Source organism: Macaca fascicularis, chromosome 8 (assembly GCF_037993035.2).
Source record: "Macaca fascicularis isolate 582-1 chromosome 8, T2T-MFA8v1.1".
Lineage (NCBI taxonomy): Eukaryota > Metazoa > Chordata > Mammalia > Primates > Cercopithecidae > Macaca > Macaca fascicularis.
In genome coordinates, this window is record NC_088382.1 from 150,235,247 (window position 1) to 150,254,771 (window position 19,525).

Here is a 19,525-nt window from a genome sequence, read left to right on the forward strand (position 1 = left end):
GGAGCAGGAGGGGAGGCACGAATGCTCGGAAGAAAAGAGATTTTAAAAGACGTAGGTCGGGTACGGTGGTTCATGCCTGTAATCCCAGCACTTTGGGAGGCTGAGATGGGCAGATCACTTGAGGTCAGGAGTTTGAGACCAGCTTAGCTAACATGGTGAAACCCCATCTCTACCAAAAATACAAAAATTAGCTGGACGTGGTGGCTTAGTCCCAGCTACTCAGGAGGCTGACGTAGGAGAATCGCTTGAACCCGGGAGGAGGAGGAGGTTGCAGTGAGCCAAGATGGTGCCACCGCACTTCAGCCTGGGCAACAGAGCAAGACTCCGTTTCAAAAAAAAAAAAAAAAAAAGCTGGGCGCGGTGGCTCAAGCCTGTAATCCCAGCACTTTGGGAGGCCGAGACAGGCGGATCACGAGGTCAGGAGATCGAGACCATCCTGGCTAACGCGGTGAAACCCTGTCTCTACTAAAAAAATACAAAACGCTAGCCGGGCGTGGTGGCGGGCGCCTGTAGTCCCAGCTACTCGGGAGGCTGAGGCAGGAGAACGGTGTAAACCCGGGAGGCGGAGCTTGCAGTGAGCTGAGATCCGGCCACTGCACTCCAGCCTGGTCCACAGAGTGAGACTCCGTCTCAAAAAAAAAAAAAAAAAAAAAAAGACATAAATATAACAAGTCAAATGCAGGGAGAAGAGAGAGGGTGGGCTAGCTTTAGAGGTGGAAGGCAGAGACCCAAATGTGTGTGTGAACTTTTGTTAAAATTCAGGATCCAAAGCACCCAACTGTAAACACATTTCTGAGAAAATGAGAGAAATTGATCACAGACTGTTAACTGTGATAACGGCACTGGGGTATGTTCAAAATGTCTCCATTGCTTTAGACACGCATACTTAAATAGCGAGGCAAAATGACAGGTCTGCAATTCACTTTGGAAAATGTCCACAAAGAAAAGGGGCATATTTGAAGCAAATGTGGAAAACCTTGATGACTGTTGAAGCTTCGTAATGGATAAATGGGAGGGTATTAAACAAGTCACTCTACTTTTGTGTCTTTTCAATTATTTCACAATATTAACTATTTTTAAAACTCAAATGTTACGTTTTGAAGATTCAGAATAACGATTCATAAAACAAAACCACCTGAGACGGGACCATTACAGGAGAGCATTCACTGCACAGCTCAGACAGAATAAGCCCGACTGGCATTGGGGACACTTTTGAGATAGAAACTAGAAGTTAAAAAATAATTCTGCTTCTTCAAATTGTACAGGTTTTAGGAGTTTGGAAGCATTTACATCTTTTTTCCTATGCACTTACTTAAATTATTCCCCAGGGTTTATCAAAGACCCAAGGGGGACTCTGCACACATACCCAGCCATACTGCGATGGCCTCAGCCATGTCTGCTGCCCCATGGGTAGACCACGATATCCTGCCATGGCAAATGGGCACCAGTATTGGGAGAACTGGCCATAGCTTCATGGGGACCACTGGGGGTAGGGAGAGAGGGGGCAGGAGGAGTTAAATGGCTCTATAAACCATGGTGAAGGTCAGCTCTTCTCAAAGTCACAATCCTATTTAGACAACTGTCAAGTCTTAGATGTCACAGAGGTTACTTTGTGGCAAATCTGCGAGGGGCGTAATACACAGGAGCTTGAAAGCGTAGCAAAGTCATAAGAGACAATATCCTGGGGGAGGCGATCACCAGACACAGTTCAAGGCCTTTGAATGGTTAAAAAACCAAACAACTAATTTGTTCATCAACGAAAGTTCAAGGTCACCGGAGAATCCACCCATCCTAATAACTCAGTTCAAAAAATGGAAAAAACAGTCACGTTTCTAACTTCAGATTCTAAATAGCATTCACATATGTAATAGCATTTGTTTGTGATTGGTATAATGTAGAGCTATTGTGAACTGTTTTTTAAATTAGTAAGTTGCCTAATAAGGGTGTTACAATTGGAAGTAGCAAAACTATTTGTAATTTTTCTTTTCTTTTTTTTTTTTTTCTTGAGACAGAGTCTCACTTTGTCTCCAGGCTAGAGTGCAGTGGCGCCCTCTTGGCTCACTGCAACCTCTGCCTCAAGAGTTCAAGCGATTCTCCTGCCTCAGCCTCCCCAGTAGCTGGGACTACAGGCGCGCACCACCGCGCCCGGCTAATTTTTGTATTTTTAGTAGAGACAGGATTTTCATCGTGTTGGCCAGGATGGTCTCAATCTCTTGACCTCGTGATCCACCCGCCTCGGCCTCTCAATGTAATTTTTCTATAATTCAAATGGAATGTCTTATAATTCTAAATTAGAAAATATAAGATTAAAAAGAGTCTCAATGAAGACTATTCCAAAAATTCCTTTTACACAAAATTAAAAGCCTTAATGTGTAGCATAAAATTGAACTGCACCACAGACTTATAATTACAGCACGTTTGTACAACCTGAAACTTGGGTTCATTCCCATCCTGCCATTAGCTATGAATTATCCTGCAGACACATTTATTCTTTCAACCACTGTCCTGTTCCACAGGGTCCGCTCCCTACCAGGCCCACACCACAGCAACAATCTCCAAACAGCAGCGAGTGACAGAAACAAGCCTGCGGATCCTGAGGGCCAAGGTACGCTGACAAATGAAATCGACAAGCCAGCGTCCCAGGGCAGAGCACACAGTAAAGAACAGCAGTGAGCTGGGGTTGCTTCCTGAAGCCTCACTGTCAATGACAAGTAGGCGGGCAGGTGCTGGTCCAGTCCAGCCCTAACAGACACTTCTTGCTGTGGGTCTGGGTTATAGGGCCTGAAAGGCACTGCCCTGAGGAAGGCACCCAGAGAACCAGCTCGGAAGTCCGACTGATGGTCCCGACACTCACTCACTGCTGCGTGACCTTGGTGAAGTTCTCAGCTTCTCTGAGCCCTGTCTGTCTGTCTTCACAAACACCAGCAACCTCCGCAAGCGGAGCGAATTAACTAACACGCAAAACACAACACGGAAAGCTTGACCTTCCTCAAGGCTCTTCACTTTTTCTGGGCCTCCAACTTTTAAAACTGATAACCTGAACAAATGTGCTGTCAGTCCCGTGTGTGCTGTGTTCCTCTATAGGAAGGAGCTGGAAGGTCCCAACTCACACAAGGGGATGCCCGGTCCCTTCCCACGAGGGCGCCTGGCCACTCAGGGCCTCCAGAGGCCAGCATCTGCTCCAGGACTGTGGCCCTCCCAGGTGTAGGGGGAAAATCATTCTTCAAACTGCTGATAGCCCTCATGGCTTGAAAAGTTGGTCAGACTCCGCCTTGTTGAAGCTTTCTAAATGACATCAGAAAAAAGACGCGACATTCGCAAGGCACAGAGCCAACAGCCTCAGCAGTGGGGGCCCCCATCAATGGACCCAGGTGGGCCAGGGGGCCTCCCGGGCCGCACAAGTTGGGGCCGGTCTGCAGCAGCGAGGGCAGCATCGGGAATGCGAGCCTCCTCACCGGCCGGGTAAACATAAGCCCCGAGCCTGGCGAGGCTGCGGCCCGACTGGGGCCCAGCGGACAAAGGGGAGCAGGCGGTGCCCCGTCCCAGCGGCCAGGCCGGCCGGGAGAGCCAGGAGCCACGTGCCTGGTGGGAGCACGCCAAAAGCAGTACAACACTTGACCGTTTTCTTGGCCCAGCAAGGAAACCGCCTTCTACTCTGCATTTAAAAAGAAAAACAATGCGTTACTGCTTTAAGTTTTTTAGAACTTTTCCAGAGAAAGGCCGACTAGCAACAAGGGGTGCTACAGGAATCCACCTCGCCTCACCTCTCCTAGGAAATTGTAAAAGGAATTAGCACTTGAATGGGGAGGCCGGCGTGTCTGGAATGAGAACGAGCCGCGCACGCAGTTTGAGGGTTCCGGGGAGCCGCGTCCTCCCCCTTCCAGGCGGCAGTCCTAACTACAGGAATTGGCCAAAATTCAGCATTTCCAGACTTTCCTTGGGAAAAGGGGCCGAAGAAGTGCTGGCAGCAAGAATCTTGGACCACAGCGGAGCGCGCCTCAGACTCGCGGCGGCTGGGGTCGGGACCGGCGCAGCCCCCTCCCCTCCCGGCCGTGCGCGCCCCGAGCCGGACGCCCCGAGCCGGCCTCCACCCCCTCGGGCGCTTAGGGCCGGGCCAGGCCGGGCTGCGGCGCCCCCATCCCCGCGCGGGCAGCGAGGCCGGGCCAAGCGGGGCGCTCCGGGCCTCGGGCCTACACGCGGCGGCAGCCTCGGCCCCGGCCCCAGCCCGCCGGGCCCCGGGCGGGGGATGCGAGGACGCCGGGACGCGGGCCCGAGGCGCGGGAGGGGCCCAGGCCGCGCGGGGCGCCCCGACGACTCGCGGGGGCCGAGGAGGCCGGGGCTGCGCGTCCAACGCGGCGCCGAGAAAACGGCCGGCCCGGCCCCGCCGCCGCCGCTCCCCGAGCCCCCAAGCCCGGCCCCGGCTCGCCCGCCCCCGGCCCCCGCCGCCCCGACCCCGCGGCCCCCCGATCCCCGGCCCCCGCCGCCCGCGCCGGGCCCGCCAACCACGGGCAGGAGCGCGCGAACGGCCGGGCGGGCGCCCCGAGCGCGAGGACTCACCGGGGCCGGCTCCCGAGTACATGGTGGCGCCGCCGAGGGGCTCCGGGGCCGAGGGGCGGCCGCGCGCGCGCCACGGGCCCCGACGCCGCGAGCCGCGAGGGAGCCGCCGGCCGCACGATCCGCCCCGGCGCGGCCGCCTCTCCAAACAGGTTTACCCGACGCGGCCGGGGCGGCGGGCGGAGGCGGCGGCGGGAGCGGGAGCGGGAGGGCGGGGGAGGAAGGAGGAGGGGGAGGGGAGGCGCGGCCGGCGGCGGGAGCGCGCTCGCGGGGGGAGCGGGGCTGGGCGCGCGGGCGGGGGCGGTGGCGGCGGCGGCGCCGGGTCTGGCGGGGCCTGGGGCGGGGACCCGGGGAGGGGCCTGGGGACCTGGCCGGGCGGTGGGAAGCGCGGGCGGGAGCGGGGACGAGGGCCGAGGGCGGCGCGGCCCGGGTGACGCGGGGGCGGGCGCGGCCCCGGGGACCCTTCCCCGCCGCCCGGAGAAGCCGCGTCTTCCCGACGGGGAGGAGCCGGGCCCCCTGGCTGTGCCGCCGGAGCGGGGTCGCCCACGCGCCCTCGCCTTCCCCGCCGCCCCCGGGGGCAGGAACCCTCCCCCGCGAGCCCCTCGGCCCCCAGCCTGGCTCTTTAAGTTACTACAGAAACACCGAGGTCGGGAAGCTGCCTCCCAGCCCGGAGCTTGAACTTGAACGCGGCCGGCCGCTCGCGCAGGACCACACCGCCACCTCCCGGCGCGGCCCCAGAACCCAGCTAATCCGTTTACAGCAGTTAGAAAGTCCAAGAAGTTTTTAGTGCATTGTAGCTGGTATCAGGGATCAGATCAGCGGACATGCCCATTCCAGCAGTCGGGGCCTCCTCGGAACGTCGTGCGCCTCCGAGCATTTCTGTGCCGTCCCGCTGGGTCCGTCTGGTTTTTCGGCGGCTTTCCTGGAAAAGCCAGCCTGTGGTTACCTCCTTTCTCCCCTGAGTGGCGGGGGATTAGAAGGCAGAGGGTGACCCACAGTCTACAGTGACTGGTCGCCTTTTTCCAGATTTCCCAGCACATTCCTTCACCCCGTGGCATCGGCTGTCTGCATATTGGGTGCAAGGCCCTGTTCCAGGCGAAGAATAAACAGGAGTTGTGACTGCCAGGAGCTCCGCAGCCAACAGGTTGGTCCTAACTAGTTCTGTGCAGTCTTGGAGGACAGCCCTGAAGAAGGGCAGGAGAGCCAGCACTTCCTCCGAAAACTCAAAAGGACATCAGTCTTCACCACGTTGCTGATACAAAACGTGCTCCTGAAATGTGTAGTTATGAGCACCGGGAAACCCGGGTGGCAGTGTGCATGGCATTGTTCATCACAGCCTGGACTGTGCGGCACTGAATACCACGGAGGGCAGGATGGAGAAACAGTGGTCATCTTCACAGGGTGGAATCTAGCCATTCACAAAAATTCCAAAACAGGCAAAATTAAACTGCATTGTTTAGGGATGCATCATTAAGTAGTAAATAATTGACAGAAGAGCAAGAAGGTGGTTACTCTAAGTGTCAGAATGGTGAATACAGCTGGGGTGGGTGGGCTGTGACCCCAGCAGAGCCCTGGGGGATTTGGAGGTGCCAGGCCTGTTCCTTCCTGCAGTGCTGCCCTGCATTCGGCGGCCATCCCTTAAACTGCACTTTTACGTTTTATATACTTTTTCCGTACCTTTGCTATAGTATTTCATGGGAATTTTTGAATAATCACGAACGTTACCACTTTCCTGTTGATGAACCGTGCCACCGCATCAGTCTCCCCAGTTCGCAGCTGCCCACCCTCTCTCTCTGCCCCTGTCTCCCTGACACATCCACAAAACTCGTTTCTGCCCGGAATCCCTGAGGCCCAGCTGCCCTGCTGTCAGCCACTGTACGCCTCGGCAAAGGCCCAGAAGGCTCTGTTGTCACTGGCTCCCCTCAGCCCGCCTTCTGCTCCTTTGAGCGCTGTGCTGGGGAACTTTGTTGCAAGGGTTTAGTTCCAGAAGGCAAGATAATGTCTGTGAGGGCTTCATTGTGTCACTTCTCTCTGGATGTGGCTGACACCGTGGCCCTCTGCTGGCGGAGGGGTGCCATTGCTGTCTGCCCCATCTCCATCCCCAGGGCCCGGGCAGTCACTGAGTTCGCCCTCTGGGGCACGGGGGTGGGGAACCGGTGGGGGGTTCCCTCTGTTCTTTTCCTAGATAAGCCCATCCTCTCCAGGTCTCCACCCTCCACACCTGTGTTCAGGAATTCAGCCCGCTTCCTGCAGCCCCATCGCTACCCTCCTCCCAACCTGCTTTTCTTCTGGTGTTCCTCACTCAGCATGGCTAACAGATCCACCACCCAGCCGAGCTGAGAACTGCAGTCCCCTCTGCCTGCTGCCTCTCCTGCCATCAGTGAACCTGCTTAACTCATCTGACTGTGCCTCTCGGTGCTTGCTGGGACATGTCTCCAGCCCTTGCTGCTCTCTCCCCTAGACCCACATCCACACCCAGATGGTGACTGGGCTGACTCTGGGTCTTCTGGACCCAGTGTTTCTCCCTGATACAATTCCTTCCTCTGTGTTTTAGGATCCTGATGCTTTGATAAGATGCTCTAATCCCAGCCAGGGACATTTGCAGCAGCCTGGACTGCGGGTCTGCACGCTGGGTGTACTTGGTCTAAGGCACCAACTCGCCATGAGAGTGAAAGGAGGGGTTTGGGGCAGTACAGAGCAAGCTCCTGGGGCCACAGGGCTGACAAAGCCCTCGGCTTTGGGGGCACTTTGTTTCTTCAAGACTAAAATGCAGGCACTGGAGCAAATCATTTGTTCCTAAAACATGTTCTGCACATGATTAAAGAAGCTTTGGGAAGTCAGGTAAATTGGGAAGCACTGGATCAAACAACAATACATAAGTTTATTGTCTGCAGGTCTTCTCAGAGCCTTTAGCAAAGTGAGAAGAGTCATGCTTCTACAAAGAGGAAGGAGGGCGTGAGAGAGTATGCAACCTGCCCCAAACCCATTTAGCCACAGAACCCTTTTTTCACGAGGTACCTCGAGGTTCCATGGAGCATACTTTAGGAAACATGGAGGTAGAGGTCTTCTGTGATCCCTTCCGGCTCTAATAGTCTGTGATTCTTTGAGTAATATATACTTTGAGACAGGGTCACCAAAGCAGAAATGTAGTGGTGAAAATACAGCTCATTGCAGCCTTGACTTCCCAGGCTCAAGTGATCCTCCCACCTCAGTCTCCTGAGTAGCTGGGACCACAGGTGCATGCCACCGTGCCTGGCTAATTGTTAAAAACTTTTGTAGAGACAAGTCTCACTATGCTGCTCAGGTTGGTCTTGAACTGCTTGGCCCAAGTGATCCTCCCACCTTGGCCCCCTCTAAGTGCTGGAATTACAGGCATGAGCCACCACACCTGACCTTATTTTTTTGTTTTTGTATTTTTCTAGACAGGGTCTCACTCTTGCCCATGCTGGAGTGCAGTGGTGCAATCATAGCTCACTGCAGCCTCTTTGACCTCCTGGACTCAAGTGATCCTCCTACCTCAGCCTCCCAAGTTGCTAGGACTACAGGAGTATACCACCAGGCTCAGCTAATTTTTGTAGAGATGATGTTTCACCACATTGCCCAGGCTGGTTTCAAATTCCTGGGTTCAAGCGATCCACCAACCTCAGTCCCCCAAAGTGCTGGGACTACAGGTGTGAGACACTGTGCCCAGACTGTGTGTGTGTGTGTGTGTGTGTGTTTAATTAAAAACTAAGCAGGTGGCCGGGAGCGGTGACTCACACCTGTAATCCTAGCATTTTGGGAGGCTGAGGTGGGTGGATCATGAGGTCAGGAGACTGAGACCATCCTGGCTAACATGGCAAAACCCTGTCTCTACTAAAAATATAAAAAATTAGCTGGTTGTGGTGGCACGCGCCTGTAGTCCCAGCTACTCAGGAGGCTGAGGAAGGAGAATCGCTTGAACCTGGAAGGTGGAGGTTGTAATAAGCCAAGACTGTGCCACTGCACTCCAGCCTGGACGACAGAGCGAGACTCCATCTAAAAAAAAACAACAACAACTAAGCAGGCCATATGCAGTGGTTTGTGCCCAGAGTCTCAGTGCTTTGGGAGGCCAAGGTGAGAGGACTGCTTGAGGCCAGGCATTCCAGATCAGCCTGGACAACACAGGGAGACCCCATCACTACAAAATAAAAATTAAAAATTAGCTGAACATGGTGGCACACATCTGTAGTCCCAGCTACTCAGGAGGCTGAGGTGGGAGGATTGCATGAGACCAGGAGGTCGAGGCTGCAGTGAGCTATAACTGTGCCACTGCATTCCAGCCTGGGTGACAGAGTGAGACCCTGTTTCAGAAACAGAACAAAAACAGGCCATGATACTCTCTTTAAAATCTGCCAGTGCCATCCTCCACTGGGTCTGCCAGCCGGGCCCCCTTGGCAGGATGGGGTGGAGGGGCCTGGATATGGTGTTCCCTTGACTGGTGAACAGGTCTGAATGCAGGCCACACCTTCTGCTTCTCCAGGTAACCATCTCTAGACAAGAGGTATTTCATTTTGGCCCTCTGTCACCTTTCAAATCACATTTTTCTTTTTTTTTTTAGACAGTGCCTTGCTCTGTCTCCTAGACTGGAGAGCAATGAGTGTAATCTCCACTCACTGCAGCCTTCGCCTCCCGCGTTCAAGTGATTCTCCTGCCTCAGCCTCCCCAGTAGCTGGGATTACAGGCGCATGCCACCACGCCTGGCTAATTTTTGTATTTTTAGTAGAGATGGGGTTTCACCATGTTGGCCAGGCTTCTCTTGAGCTCCCGACCTCAAGTGATCTGCCTGCCTTAGCCTCCCAAAGTGCTGGAATTACAGGCGTGAGTCACCATGCCCAGTCAAACTGCATTTTATTTTTGTTTTATTATTTTTTTCTTTTCAAACTGTATTTTTTTCAGGCAGGCATTGATCTCTGCCTTTTAGTCTGGCACACTTACTTACAGCTCCCTAAATTTAACTCTGAATGTAGTTCCTCTTCAAAGGATGGTGTCTCACCTACGAGGTGTGGGTGCCCTTGCCTTCCTTTGCCCCAGCCTGAGGACAGCTGGTGTTTCTTTCTTTCTTTCTTCTTTTTTTTTTTTTTTTTTTTTTGAGATGGAGTCTCACTCTGTTGCACAGGCTGGAGTGCCAGTGGTACAATCCCGGCTCACTGCAACCTCCACCTCCCGGGTTCAAGCGATTCTCCTACCTCAGCCTCCCGAGTAGCTGGGACTACTGGCATGTGCCACCATGCCCAGCTAATTTTTCATATTTGTAGTAGAGACGGGGTTTCACCATATTGGCCAGGCTGGTCTCGAACTCCTGACCTTTTGATCCACCTGCGTCCACCTTTTGATCCACTTTGATCCACCTCCCAAAGTGCTGGAATTGCAGGCGTGAGCCACCACGCCCAGCCCAGCTAGTGTTTCTAAGCCTGATGTGAGGACCACCCAGGGCACAATGAGAGGTGCTGCCCCAAATTGTTTAAGGTCAAGAGTTACAAATTCATCCAAATGCATCTTCTCTAAAGTCCTTGGGAGATTTGTGTGGATGTGGTGTATCCATCTTGTAGCATTTTCTGGAGTTAAAAGAGAAAAGCTATCTTTCACTAAGGATGGTGGCTTACACCTGTAATTCCAGCACTTTGGGAGGCTGAGGTGGGCAGGTGGCTTGAGCACAGATTGATACCAGTCTGGGCAACAGAGTGGGACCCTATCTATACAAAAAATACAAAAATTAGTGGGACATGGTTGTGTGCTTGTAGTCCCAGTCACTCAGGAGGCTGAGGTGGGAGATCACCTAAGCCCTCAGGGAGGCTGAGGCTGCAGTGAGCTGTGATCGTACCACTGCGCTTTAGTCTGGGTGATAGAGCGAGATGCTGTCTGAAAAACAAAACAAAACAAAACCTATCTTTCCTATGGGGAGAAACATTAAGTAAATATTGTCAAAGAAGCCGAGCATATAATGATGTGAACAACTGTCAACTTTCAGCTTTTCCACAATGACTCCTTTATACTGTTATTCTTATCTAGCATCATGTTTCTTTGAAATAATATAGCCGGGCGCGGTGGCTCACGCCTGTAATCCCAGCACTTTGGGAGGCCGAGGCGGGTGGATCACGAGGTCAGGAGATCGAGACCATCCTGGCTAACACGGTGAAACCCTGTCTCTACTAAAAAATACAAAAAACTAGCTGGGCGTGGTGGCGGGTGCCTGTAGTCCCAGCTACTTGGGAGGCTGAGGCAGGAGAATGGTGTAAACCCGGGAGGCGGAGCTTGCAGTGAGCCGAGATCCGGCTACTGCACTCCAGCCTGGGCGACAGAGCAAGACTCCGACCCAAAAAAAAATAATAATATAGTGATACATTGTTTAGCAAGGATTTTGGCTATAAGACCAATATTTTAAAATTAACCATAATTCTATATACTAATGACAATTAAAAATAAAAAATTATTTATTTTTGAGACAGAGTCTCACTCTGTCACCCAGGCTGGAGGGCAGTGGCGTGATCTTGGCTCACTGAAACCTCTGTCTCCCAGGTTCGAGCAATTCTCGTGCCTCAGCCTCCCAAGTAGCTGGGACTGCAGGCGTGCACAACCACGCCTGGCTAATTTTTGTATTTTTAGTAGAGACGGGGTTTTGCCATGGTGGCCAGGCTGGTCTCGAACTCCTGGCCTCAAGTGATCCACCCACCTCAACCTCCCATAGTGCTGGGTTTACAGGCATGAGCCATCAGGCCTGGCCTAAAAATAAAATGTAAATAGAATGAGGCTGGACACAGTGGCGCGTACCTGTAGTCTCAGCTAATTGGGAGGCTGAGGCAAGAGGATGGCTTGAGCCTGGGAATTGAAGGCAACAGTAAGCTGTGATCACGCCACTGTACTTCAGCCTGGCCAACAGAGGGAGACCGTCAAAAAAATTAAAAAAGAGAAAGAAAAAAGAAAAGTTAAAAATGGAAGAACAAATGAAAAGAAAGATGTACAAAACCTCTGCACAGAAATCTGTGAAACATGACAGAATATCACAATGGAGGGAGACGGCAAGCTCATGGATTGGGACGCTGGGGTGACAGGAAATGGCACGGCACTGACGTTGTGCTTTGTGTTTTTGTTCCACCAACACTAACCTGAGGAAGGTAGATGCCCCGCTTCTGTGAAGAGGCAACAGGTGGGGTGTGCAGCTCTGGAACCCAGTCCTGGATACCCTGTGAGCCCACTGAGACTGGTGTGGCCTCCTCATTGGGAACATGGCTGGTTGTGACCAACAGTGAGAGCACATGTGTCCCGTTCCTGATGAGGGCCTGGTCCCTTAGTGGATACTCTCTACATAACAGCCCAACACTCTCCTAAGCTCCTCTGTTTCAAGAGCCTGCATTTGCCAGTGGCATCACACATGGAAGAGGGCCATCAGAATTGAGAAGCAGAAGGATACATAACAGGACAATTTCAGGCAGTGGGTGGGAGGAGTCACTGTTTCAAACATTTTGCCATCATCTAAGTGTGTGTTTCCCCCAACAAAATGCGTATGTTGAAATCTTAACATGAAAGGTGATGGTATTAGGTGGGGCCCTTAGGAGGTGATTGTTTCATGAGGATGGAGCCCTCACAATTGGGATTAGCACCCTTATAAAAGAAGCCCTGTTAGTGGATCACTTGAGCTCAGGAGTTTGAGGCCAGCCTGGCCAACATGGCAAAAACCCATCTCTACGAAAAATACAAAAATTAGCCAGGCATGGTGGCGCACGACTATACTCCCAGCTACTTGGGAGGCTGAGGTGGGAGAATCGCTTGAGCCTAGGAGACAGAAGTTGCAGTGAGCTGAAATCATGCCATTGCACCCCAGCCTGGGTGACAGAGCAAGACTCTTTCTCAAAAAATAAATATAAATACATAAAATAAAAGAGGCCTTGTTTGCCTGGCACTTATAATCCCAGCTCCTCAAGGGGCCAAGGCGGGAGAATCGCTTGAGAACAGGAGTTGAGACCAGACTGGGCAACAATGCGAGACTCCATCTTTTTTTTTTTTTTCTTTTTCTTTATTTTCTTTCTTTATTTTTTGAGACAGAGTCTCCCTCTGTTACCCAGACTGGAGTGCAGTGGTGCGATCTCAGCTCACTGCAGCCTCCACCTCCTGGGTTCAAGCAATTCTATTCTCATGTCTCAGCCTCCTGAGTAGCTGAGTGCACCAACACACCTGGCTAATTTTTGTATTTTTAGTAGAGATGGGTTTTTGCCATGTTGCCTAGGTTGGTCTCAAATTCCCGGCCTCCGGTGATCCACCAGCCTCGGCCTCCCAAGTGCTGAGATTACAGGTATGAGCCACTATGCACGGCCAAAACTCTGTCTTGAAAAAAAAAATTAGCCGACGGGGCACGGTGACTCACGCCTGTAATCCCAGCACTCTGGGAGGCTGAGGCAGGCGGATCACCTGAGACCAGCCTGGCCAACGTGGTGAAACCCCGTCTCTACTAAAAATACAAAAATTAGCCCACCATAGTGGTGTGGGCTTGTAATCCCAGCTACTTGGGAGGTTGAGGCAGGAGAATCGCTTGAACCCAGGAGGCAGAGGTTGCAGTGAGCCAAGATTGCCCCATTGCACGCCAGCCTGGGTGACAGAGTGAGACTCTGTCTTGAGGGGGAGGAAAAAAAAGCCCATTGCAGTGGTGCGCACCTGTGGTTCCAGCTACTTGGGATGCTGAGGTGGGAGGATCTCTTGAGCCCAGGAGTTCAAGGGTATAATAAGATGTATCACACCACTGCACTCCAGCCTGGGTGACAGTACAAGACTCCATTTCTAAAAAGAATAAAAATAAAAAAAGAGGTCTCAGGTAAGTGCCTTGCCCCTTCTACCACATGAGGATACAGGGAGAAGCTGTCATCTATGGACCAGGAAGAAGGCCCTCAGCAGACACTGAATCTGCTGGCGCCTTGATCTTGGACTTTGCAGACTCCAGAACTATGAGAAATACATTTCTGTTGGTCATAAGCTGCCCAGTCTATGGTATTTTGTTATAGCAGCCCAAAGTGGACTAATATACTCTTATTGGGCTCACATATAGAGAAGGGAAGAGTCTTGTTCTGTGTTTCTTGAAGAAGCAGAACTCGGCACGGGTCCATGGGAAGATGACCTAACAGCCCATGGGCTCCTGCACTGCCTCCTAAGAGATGCATTTCCATCAAAAGGCAGACACTGGCACAGGGCGCTTCTCTGGCCCAAGTACCTGTTCGAGGCACTGCATGAGTGTTTACTCATTCAAGCCTCGGAACACCTACCCTCATCCTCTGATGATAAACTGAGGCAGAGGGATCCCACAGCCAAGCTGGAACCCAGCAGCTTAGTCCCAGCATGTACAGTGGCACGATCACACCAGGGAGTCTGTAGCCAATCTCTGGGTTTCTTCTGACTCCACCGTACACTGAATGCACTCGGCATCGGCAGTCTTCAGTTTTGTTTACATACCCCCAAATGTCATTTTAAATGTTTTTTTACCCCCCTTACATATTAAGTTGACACCTAAAATATTATGTACGTTTAAATAGTTACAAAGAATACAACTTCTGGAACATTGTAAATATTGACACTTAAAAATAAAACTGTCATATCACTTTTAAAAATGTAACCAGATGGAAAAGAAAAATACCATATCGATTTGATATCTTATATAATCCAGTCAAAACAGTGTAGTTGTCCCTCTGTATTTGTGGGGCATCGGTTCCAGGACCCCCAGTGGATACCGAAATGCACAGCTCAAGTCCCTGATGTAAAATGGTGCAGTATTTGCATATAGCCTACATCCTCCCACGTACTTTAAATCATCTCTAGATTACTTTTTGTTTGTTTGTTTGAGACGGAGTCCCGCTCTATTGTCAGGCTGGAGTGCAGTGGTGCGATCTTGGCTCACTGCAACCTCAGCCTCCCGGGTTCAAGCAATTCTCCTGCCTCAGCCTCCCGAGTAGCTGGGATTACAGGTGCCCGCCACCATACTTGGCTAATTTTTGTATTTTTAGTAGAGATGGAGTTTCACCATGTTGGCCAGGGTGGTCTTAAGCTCTTGACCTCGTGATCCGCCAACCTCAGCCTCCCAAAGTGCTGGGATTATAGGCGTGAGCCACCGTGCCCGGCCTAGATTACTTCTAATACCTAACACAATGTGAAATGCCATGTAGTAAATAATTATACTGTATTGTTTAGAGAATAATGACAAGAAAAATGTGTGTACACCTTCAGTACAGAGATAACCATCATAGGCCGGACTACATTTTCCATCCACAGTTGGTTGACTCTGAGGGCACGGAGGACTGTGCCTGAGCCTTCTTTAATATTTCACATTGCTCTTTTCCTCACAGAACCCATTTTCCATTGTAATTCTTCCACGTGTTTTTATCCTAAGGAAATTCTTTTATGTTTGAAAATCTTATTGATTATGCTATATACTTGTCTACAACAAAAAGTATATATAAATTGAAATCTTACGTTTTTATTTCCTGTGAGACCAAGTGTTAGAAAAAATTCTTCTGGGTTTACTTATTACAGTTGTCAGCACACAACTAATCAAACACAAATGTATTACAAAGTTTGAATAATAATTCTTAGTCATGAAAGTGTCACTCATTAGGTATACATTTTTGTTGGAAATAATCTCTTAAGGAAAATAGTGAACCTTTCTTTTTCTCATTCCCAGGTTCAGGAAGAACCGGGTGGCCCATTGCTGGACTCAGGGCTCTTCAACAATTCTTTTCCATCCCCCATGTTTGTGAATGTCAGTGCTTACAGCTGCGGTCCCAGGAAGCATGGGTGAGAATGGAAGGAAATTCTGTTACAGTGACTCAGTGCTCTGACTCCTCCCAGGCTATCCTCCAGAACTCACACGGTGCTCTCCTACCGACAGTCCTGGGTGAGGACCCACAGCTGGCCACTCAGTCGTCCTGCCTCAGGGTGATGGAAGCTACAACTGAAGTCACCTGGCTTTCAAAAGGATCTTTTGTGGCCGGGCGCGGTGGCTCACGCCTGTAATCCCAGCACTTTGGGAGGCCGAGGCGGGTGGATCACCTGAGGTCAGGAGTTCGAGACAAACCCGGCTAACACGGTGAAACCCCATCTCTACCGAAAACACAAAAAATTAGCCGGGCGAGGTGGCGGGCGCCTGTAGTCCCAGCTACTCGGGAGGCTGAGGCAGGAGAATGGTGTAAACCTGGGAGGCGGAGCTTGCAGTGAGCTGAGATCCGGCCGCTGCACTCCAGCCTGGGCGACGGAGCAAGACTCTGTCTCAAAAAAGAAAAAAAAAGAAAAAAAAAAAAAGGATCTTTTGTGACCCAAATTGAGTCTGGGTGTCTGCAGAAAGGTGTGATAGATGAGATTACTGTCCAAAAGTCATCGCTCCCTTGCCTTCACAGTTGATTCCTCAGCCCAGTGGCGCTGAGCTCAACCATGTGACTACCAGCGGTGGACAGGATGTCAGCAGTCCTGCCCTGAGAGGCTTACATGCAGTTGCCCCGTCTGGCTGCGGGGTTGGTCCCAGCCAGGTGGCCTAGAGAAACCTTCCTCCCTGCATCTTCCTCAGCCTGGTCGCCAAGGGAATGTGAAGCCAGGTCCATCTGGAGGCAGAGCCTCCCAGCCACATGCAGCTGCATCAGCCAACCGCCAGCTAATGCACAGAGGTGTCTCGAGGTGAACATGTGCTGTTACACAGTGAAAGCTAACTGAGTCAAAATCCCAAGGGGCCTTTTAAAACATGGAAGTTGACAAATTGGTGCCAAAATGTAAATATAACTGCAAGTGAGTTAGAAGAGCCAAAAATAAAGTATCTTGGAGAAAAAGAACAAAATTGGATGACTTGCAATAGCCAATTTAAAGACTGACTACACTTGATTTCAAGAGTCGTTATAAAGCTACAGTAATCAAGACAATGTGGTATAGACCTAAGAACAGATGAGAACAGTGGAACAGAATAGCAAGTTTAAAAATAAATCCACACATAAATGGCCAATAGGTTTTTGACCAAGGTACCAAGGCAAGACATTGGAGAAATATTTCTTTCAACAAATGGTGCTGGAATAATTGGATTTCCATATGGAAAATAATGAACTTCAACATCCACCTCACATCCCTCACACTAATTCAAGACAAATCATAGACCTGAATATAAAACTAATATGGTGGGGCACAGTGGCTTATGCCTGTAATCCCAGCACTTTGGGAGGCCCAGGCAGGAGGACTGCTTGAGCCCAGGAGTTCAAGACCAGCCTGGCAACGTGGCGAAACCCCGTCTCTATAAAAAATATATAAATTAGATGGGCTTGGTGGCATACACCTAGATCCTAGTAGTTCATGGCTGCAGTGAGCTCTGATTATGCAACTGCACTCCAGCCTGGGTGACAGAGTGAGACCCTGTCTCAAGAAGAAAAAAAAAAGGGGAAAAGAAAGTCCCAGTTACTTGGGAAGCTGAGGTAGGAGGATCGCTTGGGCTTGGGAGGTCTAAGCTGCAGTGAGATAGCTTTTAGAGGAAAATATGGTAAATATCGTGCAACCTTGGGGCAGGCAAAGATGTCTTAGAGAAGATGCAAAAAGCACTAAGTAGTTGCAAAAGTGTTAATTTGAACTTCATTCAAATTAAGAACTATTGCTCATCAAAATATACTGTTAAGAAAATAAAAAGACAAGCCATGGACTGAGAGTGAATATTTGCAATACATATAGCTGACAAAGGACTTATATCCAGAATATATAAAGAATGACTACAAATCAATAATAAACAACTTGATTTTTAAAAACCAGCAAAAGGCCACGTGGAGTGGTTCACGCCTATAATCCCAGCTACTTGGAAGGCTGAAGAAAGAGGATTGTTTGAGATCAACAGTTCAAGACCAGCCTGGACAACACAGTGAGACTCACTGTAAAATAAATAAATAAATAAAACAATTTTTTACAAATGGGTAACAGCCTGGGTGACATGGCAAAACTGCATCTCTACAAAAAATACAAAAATTAGCCGGATGTGGTGGTGCATGCCTGCAGTCCCAGCTACTGGGGAGGCTGAGGTGGGAGGATCACCTGAGCCTAGGAAGTGGAGGCTGCAGTGAGCCATGACTGAGCCACTGCACTCCAGCCTGGGCAACAGACTGAGACCCTATCTCAATAAATAAATAGTTTTTAAAAATAGGCAAAAAATTTGAACAGACCTTCACAAAAGCAAACAGTTGGCCAGTTGTAGTGGGTCATCCCTGTAATCCCGACATTTTATGGGCTGAGACAAGAGGATGCCTAGCTGCAGTGAGCTCGGATCATGCCATCGCACTCTAGCCTGGGTGACAGGGTGAGACCGTGTCTCAAAAAAAAAAAAAAAAAGGAAAAGAAATAAAAACATACCTACCCAAAAAGACGTGTACACAAATGTTTACAGCCACTTTATTCATTAAGCTCCGAACTGGAAACAATCAGATGTCTATCAATAGGAGAATAGTAAACCAACTATAGTATATGTACACGATAGAATATTATTCGGCAATTAAAAATAAAATTATACGCCAGGCGTGGTTTCATGCCTGTAATCCCAGCACTTTGGGAGGCTGAGGCGGGTGGATCACAAGGTCAGGAGTTCAAGACCAGCCTGGCCAACATGATGAAACCCTGTCTCTAAAACTCCCCCAAAATAGCCAGGTGCAGTGGCAGGCACCTGTAATCCCAGCTACTCGGGAGGCTGAGGCAGGAGAATCACTTGAACCCAAGAGGCAGAGGTTGCAGTGAGCTGAGATTGCGCCACTATACTCCAGCCTGGGCTACAGAGTGAGACTCTGTCTCAAAAACAAAAAACACCACATGGATGCATCCCAAAAACATTGTGTTAAGTGAATGAATCCAGACACAAAAAAGCACACACTGTATGTTCAATTGATGTGAATTCAAGAACAGGCAAAAACTAATCTATGTTGTTGGAAATCAGAACGGTGTTTGCCTATGGGCTGGGAACTCTCCATGAGAATGTTCTGTGTCTCAATTTGAGTGATGGTTACACAGGTGTATGCATTTGTCAAAATTCATTAAACTGTGCATTTCACTGTATGTACATTTACCTCAATGAAAACAAAAAGAATTTTCTGAGGCTGATATCTAATATTAATTTAAAAGGATCAAGTTTAACCTAATATGTTCAGTAAGGTGTGAGGAACACAAAAATATTGTTAAATCATTTATGTCTTTGCCAATAAATATATATATTTTTTGAAACAGAGTCTCACTCTGTCACCCAGGCTGGAGTGTAGTGCCATGATCTTGGCTCACTGCACCTTCCACCCCGACCCTGGGTTCAAGCGATTCTCTTGCCTCAGCCTCTCGACTAGCTGGGATTACAGGCGCCTGTCACCGCACACCTGGCTAATATTTGTATTTTTAGTAGAGACAAGGTTTCACCATCTTGGCTAGGCTGATGTTGAACTCCTAACCTTGTGATCCACCCGCCTCGGCCTCCCGAAGTGCTGGGATTACAGGTGTGAGCCACCGCGCCTGGTCAAAATGTTTTTGTTTTTTTTGTTTTTTGCTCTAGGCTGGAGTGCAGTGGTACAATCTCCGCTCACTGCCCTCCACCTCCCGGGTTCAAGCAATTCTCCTGCCTCAGCCTTTGGAGTAGCTGGGACTACAGGCGCCCGCCACCACACCCGGCTAACTTTCGTATTTTTATTAGAGACAGGATTTCGCCATGTTGGCCAGGCTGGTCTTGAACTCCTGACCTCAGGTGATCTGCCCGCCTCAGCCTCCCAAAGTGCTGGGATTACAGGGTTGAGCCACCTTGCCCAGTTGCAATAAAATGTTTTTTAAGTAAAAGTTATATTACTTCTTTAAATATTAATACATTTTTGTCAAAGTTATAACTGTAGATTTAGCTTATTCAATTTATGGAAAAATATGGCATCTGATATCTGATTTGCAGAGCCCGTCCCCCTTGTCAAACAAGAAAGCCAGATAGACTCACTTTCTGTTA

General features: G+C 50.1%; 1 protein-coding gene across 4 annotated transcripts in view; it reads right to left on the bottom strand.

Annotated features, from left to right (window-relative positions):
- AGO2 (argonaute RISC catalytic component 2) overlaps positions 1–4,735 on the bottom strand; it is a 107,890-nt gene extending 103,155 nt beyond the window's left edge. For all 4 annotated transcript variants that reach the window (XM_073999557.1, XM_045399295.3, XM_045399294.3 and 1 more), the window contains exon 1: positions 4,558–4,735. Coding sequence is in view for 3 of the 4 variants with exons in the window: in XM_045399295.3 (XP_045255230.1) it covers positions 4,558–4,579 (22 nt within the window). In the remaining variant the exon portion in view is untranslated. The remainder of the gene's footprint in view (positions 1–4,557) is intronic.
- Between the last annotated feature and the right edge of the window lie 14,790 nt (positions 4,736–19,525).